General features: G+C 35.5%; 1 protein-coding gene across 1 annotated transcript in view; it reads right to left on the reverse strand.

The window, feature by feature from the left end:
• The window catches only part of ABCA12 (ATP binding cassette subfamily A member 12), a gene marked incomplete at its 5' end in the record, with an annotated part of 290957 nt that overhangs the window by 25772 nt on the left and 245786 nt on the right, over positions 1 to 19399 (reverse strand). The window contains 6 exons of the mRNA XM_083369575.1: positions 4100 to 4203; positions 7603 to 7737; positions 9050 to 9194; positions 9927 to 10036; positions 10603 to 10819; positions 11504 to 11772. Of these exons, the coding sequence (XP_083225701.1) occupies positions 4100 to 4203; positions 7603 to 7737; positions 9050 to 9194; positions 9927 to 10036; positions 10603 to 10819; positions 11504 to 11772 (980 nt within the window). The remainder of the gene's footprint in view (positions 1 to 4099; positions 4204 to 7602; positions 7738 to 9049; positions 9195 to 9926; positions 10037 to 10602; positions 10820 to 11503; positions 11773 to 19399) is intronic.

Consider the following 19399-nt stretch of genomic DNA (forward strand, 5'->3'; position numbering starts at 1 on the left):
CCAGGCAAGTGTGGAGAAAATGGAGGAATATTTTCAAAGAGCCAAACTACCTAAGGTCACAGAAGATACCAGAAATATGTTAAACGAGGAAATTCGACTATCTGAGGTGATAAAAGCTATTAATGCACAAAAGAATAATAAAGCATCGGGACCCGACGGTCTTCCATCAGAGATTTATAAAGAATTACAAAATATCCTAGCTCAACCCCTAGTGGAGGTATTTAACGCAGTATTAGAAGGCGCAAGGACGCCTAAATCTTGGCTAGAGGCAAACATAACCCTTATTCCGAAAGATAACACAGACCATACATTAATCCAAAATTACAGACCCATATCACTTCTTAACTCGGACTACAAGATATTTACATCAATTATAGCGGAACGATTGAAACGATTTCTGAATGATTTCATACACGCAGATCAAAATGGTTTTCTCGCTAAGAGACACACTAAGCACAACATTAGAATAATATTAGATGCATTGGAGTACTATGAATTACATAGCGAACAACAGATGGCATTACTTTTCTTAGACGCCCAAAAGGCATTTGACAATGTTAAATGGTCTTTTTTGTGCCAACAGCTTAGCTTTATGAATATGGGAGGAAAATTTATAAATATAATTAGGGCAATTTATGACAATCAGGAAGCAAAAATAATTTTTAATGGGGAAGCATCTAGCAAGTTTCAAATTCAAAAAGGAACACGGCAAGGCTGCCCCTTATCACCGTTGCTGTTTATATTGACTCTTGAAGTATTAACGAGAACTATAAGAAACGACCCAAAGATAAAAGGATTAACCATTAAAAAGGAAACCTTTAAATTGCAAGCTTTCGCGGACAATCTAGTTTTTATTATGGAGGATCCATGTCAGACGGGACCAAAGCTATTGGAAGAATTATCTAAATATGGTGAGGTTGCCGGACTGCGAATAAATAGAAATAAGACCAAGATGATTGTTAAAAATATGACCAATAAACAAAAAGGTAATCTGGCCGAAATCACGGATATAGAAATAGTCAAGAAAATAAAATATCTAGGGATTAACATTACGGCTAGATGCACTTCACTCAAAAAGGATAATTATGATAATGTAGTGAACCAAATAAAAGGTGACCTGGAAAGATGGGGAAACCTAAAACTCTCATTATTGGGAAGAATCGCTGTCATTAAGATGAATATTCTGCCTAAAATCCTGTTTCTGTTTCAGAATATCCCAATTCAACTCGACTCTAAATTTTTTCGAAATTTGGATAAATTATCACTAAATTTTATTTGGCAGGGGAAAAAACCAAGAATTAAATTGAAATATTTACAAGACACGAAGGAAAATGGGGGTTTTGGATTGCCAGACTGGGAATTATATTACCACGCCGCGGCCCTGAGCTGGATTAGAGAATGGGTAATCTTGAGAAATAGAAGACTATTAACTTTAGAGGGTCACGATTTGCAATATGGCTGGCATGCTTTCCTATGGACGGAGAAACAAGGTCTTTTCTCGCATTTTCAAAGACACCGGATCAGGCAAGCGCTACTCAATACTTGGAAAAAAATTAGATCTCACAATTACACTAAAATACCGGTCTGGCTATCCACCCTTGAAGCGATAGTTTACCCAAATCTGTTTGATTTGGGTAACATAATCTCATACAAGGATATTCTGAATGAGGAGGGGGAATTGAAACTTAGGAATGAACTAGAATTACAAGGTATAAAACTCGATTGGTGGGCCTACTTACAAATCCAATCGAGATTTAGGAAGGATAAAAATGAATGGGGGATATATACCTCTGAAACAGCATTGGACAAAATATTATTGGGACCGGACTCTAAACAAATAAGGAATTTTTATAAATTACTTTTGGGATATAAGCTGTTTGAAGAGCAAGTGAAAGACCCCATGTTGACCTGGGCTAACAATTTAGGACATAACATCGACCTAGATACTTGGCAAACAATTTGGGATAGGAATAAAAGGATAACACTGGCCTCATCGTATAAAGAAAATTTATTTAAAATGTTTTACCGATGGCATCTTCCCCCAGCCCGCTTAGCAAAAATGTACACAACAGCATCTCCCAAATGTTGGAAGTGTTCTGAAGAGATAGGCACATACTTCCACACGTGGTGGTCTTGCAGTAAAACACAAAAATTTTGGAGAATGATTTGGATTTGGCTGAAAGAAATTTTGAAACAAGATCTGGAGTTTAGTCCAGAACTTTTCTTGTTGGGAATCACGAAAGAGAAATATCCTAAAGATGTGCTATACTTAACGATCCATATTATCACAGCAGCTAGAATATCATTTGCGCAAAAATGGAAAAAGAATGAGATCCCAGGACAAAAAGAGGTTATTAGGAAAATTTGGGATTGCGCTGAAATGGACAAATTAACTTTGGAATTAAAGAATAAAGATCAATCAGACTATTATAGAATTTGGAACAAATTGTATCTTTGGATGGATAAAAAGAAAGGTCTCTATTAGGTTTTACAGACTAGCTCACTGTTTTAAATATTGTGGTATTTCACCGATTTGTAATCTAAGTGTATTTAAGTGTATTTTTGATGTACATATATACATGTATATATATATATTTAAACATTGTAGACAAAAAGGTTTGTCAGCTCGCTGGTACTGTGTCCAATGTTTTTAAATAATAAATTTAATAAAAAAAAAAAAACAAGTGGGTTCACAAATGTCATGTAAAAGCACCAAAGCTTTTAAAGAAGTTTCATTTAGAGTATCCTAACAAGCCAGACTATTTATACCTGATTTGTTTTCTTTACAGGTGGATCTCTCTTATTTTTAAGGGGAGCCAGATGTCAGAATCCAGTTAGATTTTATTTCTACCTATCTTCTCTGATTAAAAATCCAGCCCTTGTGTTCTCCAGGATTCTGTCATACGAAAAAAGGGGAGGGGGAATGCATGGGGACTTCTGTTGCTTTCACTTCCTGTCTTCACTGCAAAGTAACCTTTTGTTGATTCACTCCAGGTATACTAAATATAACAATATAGCTATCTGCCTTTCATGCTATGCCTCTGAAGATCTTCCCTGTGCTGACAGTGAGGGAAAAGGGGAGGGGGTAAGATACAACACTTGGAGTCTGGGCAATAAAAGGATTGAATGATCATGACAACTGAGTCTGACTGATATTATCTTCCCTGAAATAAACACCTAGAATCTGCCAGTTTGATCACCTGGAAGAACTGTGGGTTGTGGGGGGGGATGCTTGGGAACACTTTAAAATGTTGAATGATGGGGGAGGACTTCTCAGATCCAGTCTAGCATGCCTTCAGTAATTTCTCTTAATAAAGATTCCTGTTGGAAGAAAATATTTCCAAGAGTTCTGTCTTCTTAAGATGTAAATTTAAGTGGGTCTTTACATACAGTGAATTTTGTTAATATAAATGGTGATAGTTTATAAATAGTATTAAGTGCAAATAGAAATACATATTATTTCCAAAGCAAGGAAGATAAAGCAGAAATGGTTAAATTGATTGTTTTATACAAAGAGGAAAATATATATATGTTTTTTTATTTCAATATCACTTTTGGATTTTGTACTTGTGATAAAAAATGAAACTTTGAGTTTGATTTTGCCGATTAGATATATTTATTATTATAGGAATCGCTAGATACTAATGTGTAAAAGTAAAAAGTTGAGGCTGGAATGTTGTTATTTTATAGTGTTAAAAAGAGTCGGAGGTCAACACTTTTTTTTCTTTCTTCCCTTGTACCTCCTTCCCTTAATTTCCTATTTTTATTTTTCTTTGTACTTTATATATTGATAAAATAGTAAAAGTCATTAAATGAGAGAGTTGGAGATGTCTCACTTTATATGAATCTGCCCAGCCACAGACTCATAATTTCCCATCTAGTTGGCCTCATTTTCCATTCTGCTATTTTAACTTGAAGGAATTGAAACGTCTAATAAGCGTACAGAAATAAATGATTATATACAGTATGTTATTAACATAAATAAATAAATTTATTTACATTTAAATAATATTAATATTATTTTAATATTATTTTATAACTATTATACACTGTATGTAGGTCTGAACATTTTCATTGTGCCTCAGATAGCACATTATACCTGTGTGAAGTAAGTATCACTGAACACTGGTTCTGCACTTCCTCGGTGATGATTTTCCATAAATGCCTTTTTGCATTAGGATCCATACCAGAACTTGGCTCATCCTAAAATAAAAACATTTGACAAAGAATATTACAGGTTAAGAAAATAATTTTTTTCTTAACATTTTTAAAAGCTCTACTAGCCTTCCTGTTAGTTCCTCCAGCATTTTTACTGAATGTTATTTTAAAGGTTTACAACATAAATGCCACTATATTATGGAAACAATGAAATTCTTCACTTGCTTCTGAATAAGGTTATCTTAGGAGGGCTTCCTAATAAGTAAAGAATCACAGGACTTCACTGTTAAGCAATAAAAATGTCTAGATATTGATCCAAAGAAATAAATAAAAAACAGTTATTAACTAGGAAAGCTGAGCTTCTGATTTAATTATGGATGAGCTAAGTTCATTATATCTGAAATATAACTGGCTATTATTAGCCTTTTCTTTTATTGATTGAAAACAAAGAAAATAAGAATGAAGGTTTCTCCTTTTCTGAATTCTCCTCAAAAACTCAGGAGAGACAGTGTAGTGCTATTGTAATGTCAAATTCAGATATGGTGCTGTGAGGCTAGAGATCATACTATGTACATGAGTATTTGTTTTTTATGGGAATATGTTATAGATATTGTAATATAACATACTGTGTTTCTCCCAAAATAAGACCTGATCTTATATTCTTTTTGGCTCCAAAAGACGCATTAGGGCTTATTTTCAAGGAAACACAGTATTAAGGTGATCAGCCCAGTTGGGCGCCCCACCCCCCAGCATGCACACAAGAGGTAGTTAGTGCACAGGGGCCAATGGTGTCCAGCAGAAGCCTCAGTCTGTCGGACCCTTGGCCAGCACACTCTGGGGCTGCGTAGCCTGCACAGTGCAAGTGAGTTGATTACCTGTCCAAGCAGCAGATGTAGCAGACGCTTGTGGGGAGGCAGGCGATCCCGACATGTTGCATGACTGCTTGCCTCGGCGTGGCTGCAGGCAAGCTGAGAGATGGTGGAATGGAGTGGGTGGTGCATCTGGATCACCTCTCTCTCCCCCATGCCTATGCCTCTGTCTGCTGCCGGTGCCACAGTATGAGCCTCCTGCGAGCCAGGCAGCCATGCAGCACATCCAGATTGCCTGCCTTCCCCCTGTGCCTCTGCCTCCGCATGCTGCCAGTACTGCCATGCGAGCCTCCTGCGAACCAGGCGGTTGCACAGCACATCCGGATTGCCTGCCTCCCCATGCCTCTGCCTCCTCCTACCACTAGTGTCACCACGCAAGGATGAGCCTCCCGCAACTGGCCACCCACTCCATCCCACCATCTCTTGGCTTGCCAATAGAGAGCATACCAAAGAGAGAAGGAATCCATAATACCAACAAGTTTATCCACTGCCTAATAAGTAATAGCATGAAAAATATGTCATGTGCATTTTTATTTTTTGAAATATTTTAACATAGACTTTTGTATTAAACTTGGATAGTATAGAATAGGGGTCCCCAACCCCCAGTCCATGGACTGGTACCAGGCCGCGGCATGCCAGCAACTGGTCCATACAAACAAGCAAAGTCCCATCTGTGGGATGCAGGCAGCACGCAAAACCACACACTCTCTGGTCTGTGGAAAAACCTTTCTCCACAGAACCAGTCCCTGGTGCCTAAAAGGTTGGGGACCTCTGGTATAGAAGAAGGGCTTATTTAAAAACAGCAGTAAAATAATGATGTAAAAAAACCTCAATTGCAAACCTGAAGTCAATGCTAACCATATGAAATTAATGTTGGGTAAAAGCACATAATATTAAAAATGAGACCAGGCTTGAAAGTAAACATAGCAGTACAAATATATAAGAATGGAAACTTGTGATAGAGATAAAAATATTTCCAAATAGAGACATAATGGTCTGATATCCAGAAAGTAGGCTAAATGCTGTTGCCCTAGGAAGGACATTGTTCCCTAACTCATTACAGAAACCATTGATACTTGGGTTAGGTCCTTTTCTAATCACTGTTCTACTTCTCAGGAATTTATTTACGAAAAAATGTTTTTTGACTGTGTTCATTTCCACATTGCTGTCCTGTATGCCAACATAAAACATAGAGTTGCTGTATGGGACAAGTAGTTTCTAAATTTGATAAATAAATAAAAATAAAAAAAACTTTGTCAGCATAATTTTGTTGTGTTGATTTGAACAGTTAGATGGTTAACATATAAATTTGATAAATAAAACTATGCTGCTCCCATTACCAACCTGTATCCTGTCTCTGTTGCCCCTCTTACGTATAAATCCTATTGAATCTTGTTGTCCTGATTGGTCACAACCAATCATTGTAAGTAGTGTGATTGGTTTTATTCTCTGGTTTTGCTCCCATTTTACCATTGTGGATAATAAAATAATATGAAATCCAGAAACATATAGGAACTGTAGGAAGGTCCCCCCTCCTCAGATTAAAATATCCTTTATTCTTAATATTAAAAAGAGGCAGAATATTATATTACCCCTGAGGGAGGAATGGAGAATTTATGTGGTGATTTATATTCATCAAGATCAGATAGGTGTTCTCTAACCAATTTCTTGCTTATTTTAATTTTTATTTCTAGTCTGTCTTTTACAGTTAGATTTTTGGTAGGTTGAGCTATACTTTCTTTTTGCATGAAGACTGATACAAAGAACGAGTTAAGCAGCTCTGCTTTCTCTCTACTGCCAGTTATTTCCTTGCCATCTTCTCTCTTAAGTGGACTTACTGTTTCCTTCACCTTTTTTCTTGTTATTTATATGTTGAAAGACACTTTTTTTTACTATCTTTGATTTTGTTGCAAATCTTCATTCATTCTGAGCCTTGGCTTTCCTGACTTCATCTTTGCAGATTCTGGCTATCTGCTGATATTCTTTAATTATATGTCCCTCTTTCTATTTTTTGTACTTGTCTTTTTTGTCTTTCACTTTATTGGAGAGATGTTTGTGCAATGATGCTGTTTTTTTCCCTTTTGGATGACAAAGTTGTCATTTTGGTTGGTTAGGAATCTGTTTGATCTCCCACTTGTTGAAAAGTTTGTCTCCCAGCTGATATCAGGGTAGTTAAAGTCTCTCATTACTACTGTGGTATGTTTCCTACATACATTTGATACTTGTTTAGCAAAGAGTTCATCTATTTGTTCTGCTTAGTTGGGTGGCCTGTAGTATACGCCTATAGCAATGTTATTCTTTTTCCCTTTTATATTGACTGGATTCTAGGAGGCTTTCATCCTTGGTTTTGTGGATTTCTGTAGAGATGTAGAGATCTTCTATTATCAAACTCAAATGAGACTGACCTTCACTTTCTATGCAGAACATTAAGTATTTGCACGTGCTGAGCACAATCTCTCCCTTTAACAAAATACTTTTCTTTCATCTTGTTGTAGCTATTACTTTGCAAGTCTATGAGACAGAGAACATGAAAAATCATAATAATTCCCCACAAAATAATGTTTGTATTTCATACCAATAATAAAACTGATGGTTTCCCCAGAAGGGCTAGAGCAGTTGATAACTTTCTGTTGGTGCCATAGCTACACATACCGGCAATTCTACATCGGTAAGGCATGAGATTAAGTCGATAAAGAAGGTGAAGTACAATCTGTGGGGAAAAGAGATTCAGAAAAAGGATCATTTTTCAACAATTATGGTATGACAATATAATTAATACCTGAATTTTAGGAAGAAATATTATTTTGCTAGTTTTACAATTAATTGTTTTTTTAACTTCCTGTTCAATGTTAATTTACCAGCAGTTTTAAGCAAACGTATTAAAATCAAGCATACATAAATCTGTAGCAAGCATTTTGGAGTTAGAAAGGAACTCATAGTTGTCTGCACAAGACTCTCCTGCTAACTTTGTTTTGTAAGGCTATATTTTTGTGGATTTATTGCTGTGCCACTTGAACTCAAAATCCTTTGTAAAATGTGGTACCTAGAACTGAACACATCATCCTGTCAGTATTTCTTAAAGCATGGTTCTAGGAACCTGAGGATCTGTGAAATCAAAATTATTTGCCCGATATTGATAGTAGTTTCTAAAATTTAAAACCATGTCACTTTTTAATTTTTTGTTAAAAATAGGGGTTTTAAGAAAAATATTTTATTTATACTAATATTTAATAGATTTAGTATTATTTTATATGATTCAATAAATATTCTATAAATGTGTATAACCCATGTAAATAAAAACTCTTTTTGGTTTTTCCATAATTTTTAAAAATGGGAAGGGGTCCTGAAAGAAAAAACTTAAAAAACACTGTTCTAAGTGGTCTTTGATTAATACCAAATGAAATGGAACAATTTCTTCCTGTGACTTAGTAGAAGTGTGTTAGTCTATGGTAGCTAGACATCAGGAGAAGTCTGTAAACCGATGGATAGAGTGGCTAAATGCATGTAACCAGTCCACACATCTCATGAAGTGAGCTATAGCATAGGACACACTAGGTATATTATTTGCCACTTAAGAAGTAATCTGACTTTCACATAGCCTAGAATAAGTTACAAGTGGTGAAGAGAGCCCTAATGTTAATTTTGTCAGCACTGATCATTTCCATGAGAAATGAAATTCATCCTCCACCATGAAGGGAGACAGGTCCTTTGGGAAAAAATGATAGTCAAAGATTAAATATAAACAGCCAAATTCTGGCCTCTGCTTTCACCAAACCTGCTTCCAAATGTAGGCTAGCATTTGAAATACAGCTGAACCCTGATATGTTCTTAAAAATTCAGCCTGGACAAACTCCAAAAGGCAAAATGAAGAAAGAGACAAATTGAACCCATTGAGAAGATGCGCTAAGTAGTCAGAAGGCTTTCAGTCCAAAATATGTATTTGGCTACATTGATTTAAACTATCTTAAAAGCAAAACTCCAGCAAACTTCTGATATTTCTACTTAATCTTAATTTTACATACCCCTTTAATATCTTCCTCTGGGATGCTATGTAATCGTGCATAGTAATACATGTGTTCTTCAACAGTCAACAAATCATCTAGAGCATCTTCTTGTGGACAGTATCCAAATTGTGACCGGTGTGCATCATCAATGTCATTCAAGGATCTGAGTTGCAAAAATTCTTTGTTAAGTCTGAAAGATTCTTAAAAGTGCTTAAAAGCTAACATAGTAAGAAGCCATGTGAAACACCTGTGTAAACATAAATAGTAGAAGGAGCAACATAGTTCCTGACATTGCTCTCTCATTGTATCTGTCTTCTGCACATCAGAGATTGCATCTGGATAAAACTACATTTATGAATAATCTTTTATTGACAGACTTACAAAGCATGATTTTATGTTGGCTTCAGTCAATTCACTGCATGAGTTTTGATCACTTTAATAACTTAACACATTCAATCTGTAAAATGCCAGTCTTCTTACTGGGTTTTATTGGAGGGTAGCCTAAGAGGAGAAGGCCACATTTTGATATCCATTTTGCATTTCCATTTTAAGGCCTCATTCTCAAGAGTGGCAGAAAAACACCAGGAGAGTCACTTGTGACTAAGCATCTCTCACATAATTATTCACCTGAGGTGGGAGACGAGCAACTGTGATTTGCAGTTCTTGTGAATTTATTAAAAACAATATTGTTGAATGAATTACTCTGAAATGCTATAATTTAACAAAACTTTGTTTTAAGCTTCACATGGCCTCAATCTCTATTTTATGGATAGAAAATGCATTACAATTCTATTTAGATTTCTTTTTAACATAAATTATTTTGTTCTATATTGGATTTATTTTCTCAGCTAAGTTGCTCCACTTTCATTGTGGAGAATGAATTTGTCCTCCATACCCAGTTTCATCTTGCATCAGCAGCCTTCCATCAGTTGGACCAATGTCTCCTGTCAGCATTTTAAAAATGGTGGTTTTCCCAGCCCCATTCACACCAAGCAAGCCAAAGCACTGAATTATGGAAGAAAAAGACCACATTATTTTTAAGGCATTTCCTTAAATAGATTTGAAAAACAAACATTCATATTATTCATAATATTTGCAATTATAATAAAAGAAAATGTTTAAAAGAAACAAAATAGAAAGCCCAAGAGATATAGAAAACAGCATGTTTATGCACATTCATACATTAAATAGCTAAACAAAATATCAGCTTCAAAGCGGGGGGGGGGAGCAGAAGCATTCAGATAAATGCTTATCTTTTTTGCAATCCTCCCATCTAATCTCTTAAATGATTGAGTTCTATGCAGGAACAGTAGCCCTAATACAGAGTAAGATATCTGCCTTATGCAGTAGTTTTTCAATCACATGAAACATTTAAATGGTTAGGTTTATATGTTTTTGCTACTGCTGAATATAAGGAGAGCAAAGAGAAATGAGCAGGCTGTGTATACCTGATATGTCCAGGTGAATGCCTGAAGATGTCTCTTAAGCTGTGCACAATTTTTTGTAACTAACTACACACATTCCAAGAGTGTTTACCTCTCGTAATTTCCACTTTTGGTTTAATGACTTACCTCTCCTGCTGGGATTCCAATGTTGACATTTCTTACTGCTACAATCCTTCGGTAGGGAAGATGGTAGATTTTGGTAAGATTCTGGAGCTGCAACACATCACAATCTGACAAGCCCAATGTCACTCGTTCTTTTTCTGCTCGGACATCCTTGTCTTCCTCCCCAACAATGTCTTCAAGGTAGAGTGGAGACTTACCATGCAGTTTATTAAATAAGAATCTACCAAAAATTAAAATCAAATATATTAATATAAGCTTATTTTTAAATGTTTTATAAAATATTTGTTTTGTTTTTTATGAATTTTTTGCAGAAGCTTTTTAAAACTTCAGTGGTTCAATGCTAGTCAATATACAGAATAGAACAGAACAGAATATTCTTTATTGGCCTAGGATGATTGGACACACAAGGAATTTGTGGTGTTTGCATAAGCTCTCAGTATACATATAAGCAACAGACCAACAAATAAATCAGATGCTTCCATCTACTGCTGAAACTTGGTAGGTCTTAGGCTTAGACTGAACGATTATTCTACTCTGCAGCCCAGATGAGATTAAACAAAACAACTACTTGCTTAAATTGTTTTGTGGATCAAGAACTGTGATTAATTTCCCTCTTGTTTCTGGCATTTTGGCACTGTAATAAAGCAATTCTTTAATCACATTTATCTGATGCAGAAAAGAGATTGTTGCCCCTTCACTGCAAAATAGATCAACATGTACTTGACAGTTACTGTTACTACATAATCTTAATTTAATAATAAGCCTAACCAGTTTAACAAAGCATTTTATAAAAACCTGTTAAAACAATAAATTACAGCAAGTTTATATCATGCAACTTACTTCTTATCAATCCCTAATTTTATTTGTAATTTTGGAATTTCCACATATATTTATGGTTACTTACTGTAATATTTTATTCAATATTTTCTGAATTGTTCCATCATCAAGCAAGAGGCGGACTGTAAAAAACAGAGTTCCCTGAATGAACATCCCAAGCAGTTTGGATGTTGTCCTGTCCAGTTCAAATGTTTTATCAGGGTAAACCACTCCATAGGCTTTCAAAAAACCCATCAAGGCATTATACTGAGATAATTCAATTAACCCATAACCAAAGCAGAATTGTGGGAATATTAGGAAAATATGTCTCAATGTTTCTGCAAGATCATGCAGGTTCTGAAAGAAATAAAGATTCTTTGGTCATTATATTTTTGTAGTTACAAAATTACTTTTTTTAAAAAAACCTTTATAACAGGTTGTGTTATAGCACATTGCTGACTCATATTCATATGTGATGCTATATTTATTCTTTTCATGCAAATCTTAGCAAGCCACATATGGGGTATACCTGGTCATTTCTGTCAGTTCCATTTAGTCTGAATGTTTCTTAAACACTGAAACAAAACACATTACTTGAGAAGGAATCTGGCTAAGATAGAATTGTTGGTTCTTTGGATTTTAAAACTTTATTTTTCTTGATACAACCTCAAATAGAGTTTCTCTTTATTGCATATCACATTGTAATACACATTCATATGTGAAGCTATATTTATCCAAAACCCTTTTCGTGAAAATCATTATCAAGCCACATAAGGAGTAACTGTTGTTTCTGTCCTCTGGGATATTACTATTGGTATTCTACCCTATTTTATATAATCTGGAAAATTAATGAAAAATTTCATTATATGTTAGTGTCAATTACATGCTGTCGGACTTCCGGTGGCGACGCCGCACCGATGGCTGCTTTCTTTTGGCTGCCTGTCCTGGGATTTCGTGAAAAGCATGCCGTCCCGCGGCTTGGAAACCTCCCCCTTGGGTGAAGAGGGTGAGAAGAGTTTCCCTCGGGTAGAAGTAGAGCTCCCCTTAATTATTTGGGGGTCAGAGGGTGAGAGCTCCCTCGGAGCCCAAGGCTTTCTCCCTACCCAGGACACCTTTGCCCCGAGCTTAGGAGCGAAGCAAGACGCCGCATCCACATCTGCTATTTAAAGTGACTTGTGAGTAATTTAAAAGCAGACAGAGCTGACCAGGAGAAGTTAAAATTACAAGTGCTGGAAACTTTAACCCGGGGAGAATTAATCTTCTCCATATTTTAATTTGATTTAAAGGGGAAAAATGGAGCCAGAATGCTATTTCTTTGTGTGAAAGGACAGTGTCAAGAAAAAGATACATTTGGCAACAAAGTTTAAACAACGTAAAGGACTTTGTGTATTCAAGAGTTTTTCTTTTTTCTTTTCTAAAAGAAAGAATTCTTATAGAATATTCTTTTCTTTTTTCTGGGACTTTGTTTTTACTTTCTTTTTTTAACTGCTGATTTTGTGGAAGGAGAAGTGGATTTTTATAAGCAGAAAAATGGCTTCAAAGTGTTTGGGAATTTCTGCTGTTTCTAAAAGTACAATCTCCTCTCCTGTAACACAACCTGCAGTGCAATCTACAGCTAAGCCTAAATCCCCTCCACCTTCTCCCCCACCACCGGCATTTACGCTTAAAGATATTCAAGATGCTTTAAAGCAAGCAACACAAGAAATAAAGGAGGAGATGGCTGATCTCCTTGACAGTAAAATGAAGGAGGAGATGGCTGACCTCCTTGAGAATAAAAATAGAGAGATGAGGGAAGACATACTGCTTGCACTTCAAGGATTGGCTACACATATTGAACGCTTGGATGACCGGGTTGATGAAGTTGTGGAAAATACTGAAAAAATAGAAAGCAGATTTGTTAAAGTTGAAAATAAGATTGATAGAACAGAGGACAAAGTGACCATCTCACAATATAAAGACATGGAATTTGCGTTGCAAATAAGAGGACTAAAGGAGGATCCACGAGAAGATTTGCAAGAGGAGGTGGCAAAAGCTATAGCTCCCATTTTGGGATATAAACCTGAGGAGTTATCAAGAGAGATGGATAAGATATTTAGGGTCAATTCTTGGATTGCGAAGCAGAAAATTTTTCCCTGAGATGTGGTTATTTATTTTTCTAGGAGATCACTTCGAAATGCAATTATTCAGGCTTTTTACCAACAGATTCCAAATTGCAGATCAAAATATTATAATCTTAAAAGAAATACCTCCAAAAATTCTTAGAAAAAGAAAAGATTTTGCTTTTTTTGTCTAAGGAGCTTAAAAATCGACAGGTCCAGTTTAGATGGGAGATACCTATTGGAATAGTGGTGAATTATGCAGAGACACGATATAGAATTAATACAATTTCAAAGTATAAAAAGATTTTTATACTTATGTCCTGAAAGCAGGTTCACCACCATCTCCACGACCTAAGAGAATAGAAGAAAGGTTGGAAGATAAACAACCAGTTGAAGGTGCAATGTCACTGGTTGTTGGAGATTTACCGCAGGCTGAACCTATTGAACAGAGTTTGGTGTTAAAGGATGACCCAAAGGAACAGAGGATAACTCGGGCAGCGTATAGACGTAAAGAAAAGGAGCAGAAACAGAAGGCCGATTCTGGACCAACAACACAAGGTCCGGTTATTACAGAGCCTGTGGGAGGGGCACGACCAAAGAGATCAACGGCAGATCTTCAGGCAGGGTTCCAGAGGCTTCAGGCCACTAAGGATGGCAAAGCTTTTGACATGGAATGTTAATGGCCTGAATTCACCACAAAACAGAAAGTAAGTATTTCACTACCTGAAACAACATAAAAATGACATTGCTTGCTTACAAGAAACTCATATTGCTGCAAAAGATCAAAAGTATGGTTAATTCTCAGTTGGGATCACATTTTATAGCTTCTGCCCCAGATAAAAAAGGGGGAGTGGTTATTTATTTAAGAAGAGACTTATCGGCTAGATTAATTGAATCTGTTACACAACGAAGATATGTTATTATTGAATTAGTGTTACAAGGCAAGAAAGTTCTTATTATTGGATTATATGCCCCTAATCAACAGCAAAATAAGTTTTATAAGTTTTTACATCACAAACTGATTCAATTGGATTACAAATCTTATTATGATGGGTGACTGGAATGGTGTTTTGGACTCAAGTAAAGACAAGAAGGGATCTTTTAAAAATTCTCCTAATCATTCTAAATTGCCTAAAGTTTCTTTTTATTTGAAAGATGACTTGCAACTAAGAGATATCTGATGGAAACGGAATGTGGTAGATAGAGACTTTACTTTTTTTCCGGATAGGCATCAATCGTTTTCCAGAATTGATTTTTTTATTGAAAAGTTTTACAATACATTTTTAAGACAAAAAAAGAAACAAAGAAAAGAAAAAACCCCTCCTCTCCCTCCCCTCTCCCCAACCCACCCCTCCCCCTCCCCGACTTCCCAGAGCTAAATACAGGGTATAGTATTACAAACATAAGCTAAAATATGCTAACAACCCAAAAATAAAATATTAAATTCTGTCGCACTTTAACTCTCCATAGTCATCATATTGCTAACAAATAACAAATAACTAATTATACATCATATAAAACCACTACTTATTCAAATGCTAAATGAAACTTTTTAGTCCCATATTTATTCTGAATATATTCACTCCATCTTCTCCATTCCACAATATATCTCTGTTGCGATTGTTCTTTCAAATATGCTGAAATCTTCACCAGTTCCGCCAAGTTAGAAACTTTAAAAGTCCACTCTTCTATAGTCAGCAGTTCCTCCTTCTTCCAATATTGTGCTACTAAAAGTCTCGCTGCCGTGATTAGATTCAACATCAATTTAGTGTCTATAACAGTAGTATCTGTAATAATACCCAACAAAAACAACTGCGGAGAAAACTTTATCCTTTTCTTAAATATTTTTTGTATATTCCACCAAATTTTAATCCAAAAAGCTTTGACTTTTTTACAAGTCCACCATATATGAAAATACGTTGCGTCCTCACAACCACACCTCCAGCATTTGTCCTGACAATTCGGGTACATACTTGCTAGTTTTTTAGGATCTAAATGCCACCTATAAAACATTTTATAAAATTTATCTCTTAAATTTTGGGCCTGTGTAAATTTTACATTTCTAACCCAAATCTTTTCCCAAGTATCCATTGTTATAACCTCATGAAAATTCTGGGCCCACTTTATCATACAATCTTTAACAAGTTCCGTTTCTGAGTCAATTTCTATCAATGCATTATATATCCTTCTTATATGTGCTTGACCTTGATCTCGAATTTGTTTTACCAAATTTTCATTGGTTATCGAGAAACCAACTTTCTGATCCTCTTTCCATCTTGCCTGTAACTACCCATACTGGAACCAAGTTTGTACAATCTTTTCTTCTTTTAAAATATTATATGGCTTTAATTGCCACACATTCCTTTCTAACCTTAAAATTTCCTTATACGTAGTCTCATCATGTTTAAATCCAACGTGTATATTTTCTATTGCATGTTTAGGTATTGTCCAGATTGGTATCTTATAATTTAACTTATGTCTATATTTTTCCCAAGCTCGCAACAGAGCATACCTTAATATATGTATCTTAAACACATTATCCACCTTCTTGTCATACAATAGATATGCATGCCAGCCAAATAACAAGTCATAACCCTCAAGATTTAATAATCTCCCTTGTGTTAAATTAAACCAATCAATTATCGATGATAAAGCAGCAGCCTCATAATATAATTTAAAATTAGGCATTTTAAGACTACCTCTTTCGCGCGTGTCTTGCATTATCTTAAATTTAACTTGTGTCTTTTTCCCTGCCCAAACAAATTTATTAATGCCTTTTTGCCATTCCTCCAAATTTAAATCCTTTTTAAGTATAGGTATCATTTGAAACAAAAATAAAAACATTCATTTTCACTGCTGCGATTCTTCCCAGTAAAGATAATTGTAGTTTTTTTTCCAATTATCTAATTCTTTTTGTGTTTTTGTTCATAATTATTCTTATATAACTTCACATATGAAGCTGACAAATAAACCCCCAAATATTTAGTCTTTTTAACTATTTCAAATCCCGTTAACTCTTCTAGAACAACCTTTTGTTCTATAGTCATGTTCTTAGACAGTATTTTAGTTTTTTGTGTATTTATCTTAAATCCAGAAACTTTCCCATATAACATTATTATCTCCATCAACTCTACAACTGAGTAAGTCAGTTGACTTACTGTAATAACCAGGTCGTCCGCAAACACTCTCAATCTATAATCCTGATCTCTTATTTTAACTCCCTTAATTTTATTTGAATCTCGTATTTTAATCAATAATATTTCCAATGTTAACACAAACAGTAAGGGTGATAACGGACACCCCTGTCTGGTACCCTTTTCAATATTACATGTTTCTGTCAAACTACTATTAACTATTATACAAGCTGTTTGCTTCTGATATATTGCCTTAATAGGTTGTAAGAATTTTTCCCCAAACTCCATTTTCTCTAATACTTTCACCAAAAATTTCCAGTCCAATTGATCAAAGGCTTTTTCAGCATCCAAAAAAAATCAGCGCTGCGGAGACCTGATTATTCCTTTCCAAGAATTCCAGTAAATCTACAATATGTCTCACATTATTCTTCATTTGTCTACCGCTTATAAATCCAGTTTGATCACTATGAATCACTTGCTGCATTACCTTCATTAATCTATTAGCTAACATTTTTGCAAATATCTTATAATCAGTATTTAAAAGCGATATTGGTCTATAGTTTTTGGCTTGGGTAACATCTTGATCTTCCTTCGGAATCAACGAAATAAAAGCTGTTTTCCACGATAGAGGCACTTCTCCTCCCAATTGAATTGTCCTAAACAATTCTCTTAAAGTTTCCACCATTTCTGACTGTAAAGTTTTATAATAGACGGCAGTCAAACCGTCAGTTCCCGGTGCCTTACCCACCTTTAATTGCTTAATTGCTAAAAAAATTTCTTCATCACTTATCAATTGATTCAACCCTTCCTTTTGTTCTTGTGTAAGAACAGGAATATTAAGTTCCTGCAAATATCCATCTATGTCTGCATCTCGAATCTTATCTCTAACATACAACTTAGAATAAAAATCAACAAAAGCCTTTTAAATAAGATTTTGCTGGTACACTACTTTACCCTTGTATTCTATTATATCTATATTGCATGCTCTCTGTTTCTTCCTTAACAAATAAGCTAACCATCTACCCGGTTTATTAGCATTACAAAAAGTATTATGTCTAGCATACGAAGGGGGGCGGAGCCAAGATGGTGGAGAGGCAGCAAAGGCTGTAAAGAGCTCCTCCAAAAGTAAAGGTCTAGCATACCGTAAGTTAGTTGCCACTTGATCTGCCATCAACATATCAAACTGACCTCTTAGTAAAATAATTACCTCTTTAGTCTTCCCATCAGATGGATTCAGAATTAAAGCCTTTTCTTTTTTCTTAATTTCCTCCTCTAATTCTTTCCTCCTAAATTCCAATTTACGTCTATGTTTATTGTTCAAATATATTAACACTCCTCTCATATAAGCTTTACTTGCATCCCAAACCATCTCCATAGGAGTACCTTTATGCATATTAATTTTAAAAAATTCTTTCATCTGTTTTTTACACTCTTCCACATTTTCCTGATATGTAAACAAGTTTTCATTTAATCGCCAAGACCGTCTGTCTCCATTATCTTTTTCTATCTCCAACCATACTGGACTATGATCAGATATAGTTCTTGGACAAATCTTGATCTTCTTAATCCTAGAAAAAAATCATTAGTAATTAATACAAAGTCAATCCTTGAAAAAGATTGATGCCTATCAGAGGAAAAAAGTAAATTCTTTTTCTTGCAAGTTCCTTTCTCTCCACACACCTCTCAATTCCAAGTCATCCTTCATCTCAAAAAATGATTTAGGCAGTCTAGCATGACTTGGCGTACTTCTAAAAAGGCCTCTTTTGTCCATTTGTACATCCAAAACGCCATTCCAATCTCCCATAAAAATACAAGATTTGTAATCCCACTGGATAATCTTACTGTGTAATAATTTGTAAAAATCTCCTTGCTGTTGGTTAGGAGCATATAATCCAACCAAAAGTATTTTCTTGCCTTCTGTTAATAGTTCAATTATAATATATCTTCCTTGTTTATCTGCTTCAAGTAAAGTAGCTGTTAAAGTATTCTTAATGTAAATAACAACTCTGTTTTACTTGTCAGGAGCAGAGGCAATAAACTGTGTGCCCAACCTAAAGTTTGTCAGGTACTTTTGATCAGCTGCTCAAATATGTGTTTCCTGTAAGCAAATAACATAATTTTTAAATTGCTTTAGATATTGAAATACTTTCTTTCTTTTATGTGGTGAATTTAAACCATTAACATTCCAGGTTAGAAGCTTTGTCGCCATCATTTGTGACCTGAAGCTTTTGGATCGCCTCTTCCAAAATCACCTGCACTCTCTTCGGCTTCACTCCTCCCACTGCTTCACTATAAGTAGGTTTTTGAGATGTAGTCATGACTCTCTGTTGTTCTTGCTCTTGTCTCATTCGTCTGGCTGCAGCGTGTGTCATTCTTTGGTCTCTGACCTCCTCCATTGGTACTGAAATCTGATCCACTCCTGTAGTTTGCTGGGATTCTCCATCTTTCAGCTGCGTAGCTCCTTCAGCACCTTGTATACTCTCCCTTCGTAGCTGATGCTCTCCTTCACCATACCTCCTTTTAAATTCCGTGGATGGTGGGGGGCCTGCCTTCAAAATATTAGCATAAAAATCTCGTGCCTGTAAAACTGTGTTAAGGCGGTATCTCGTGCCTGCATGCATCACCACCATACCTACTGGAATCTCCCATCTGAACTGGATATCCCGTTTCCTTAATTCTTCTGCCAAAAAAGCAAATTCTTTCCTTCTCCTTAAAATTCTTGGAGGGATCTCTTTCAAAATTAAAACTTCT

This window comes from Vipera ursinii (assembly GCF_947247035.1).
Source record: "Vipera ursinii genome assembly, chromosome: 1".
Lineage (NCBI taxonomy): Eukaryota > Metazoa > Chordata > Lepidosauria > Squamata > Viperidae > Vipera > Vipera ursinii.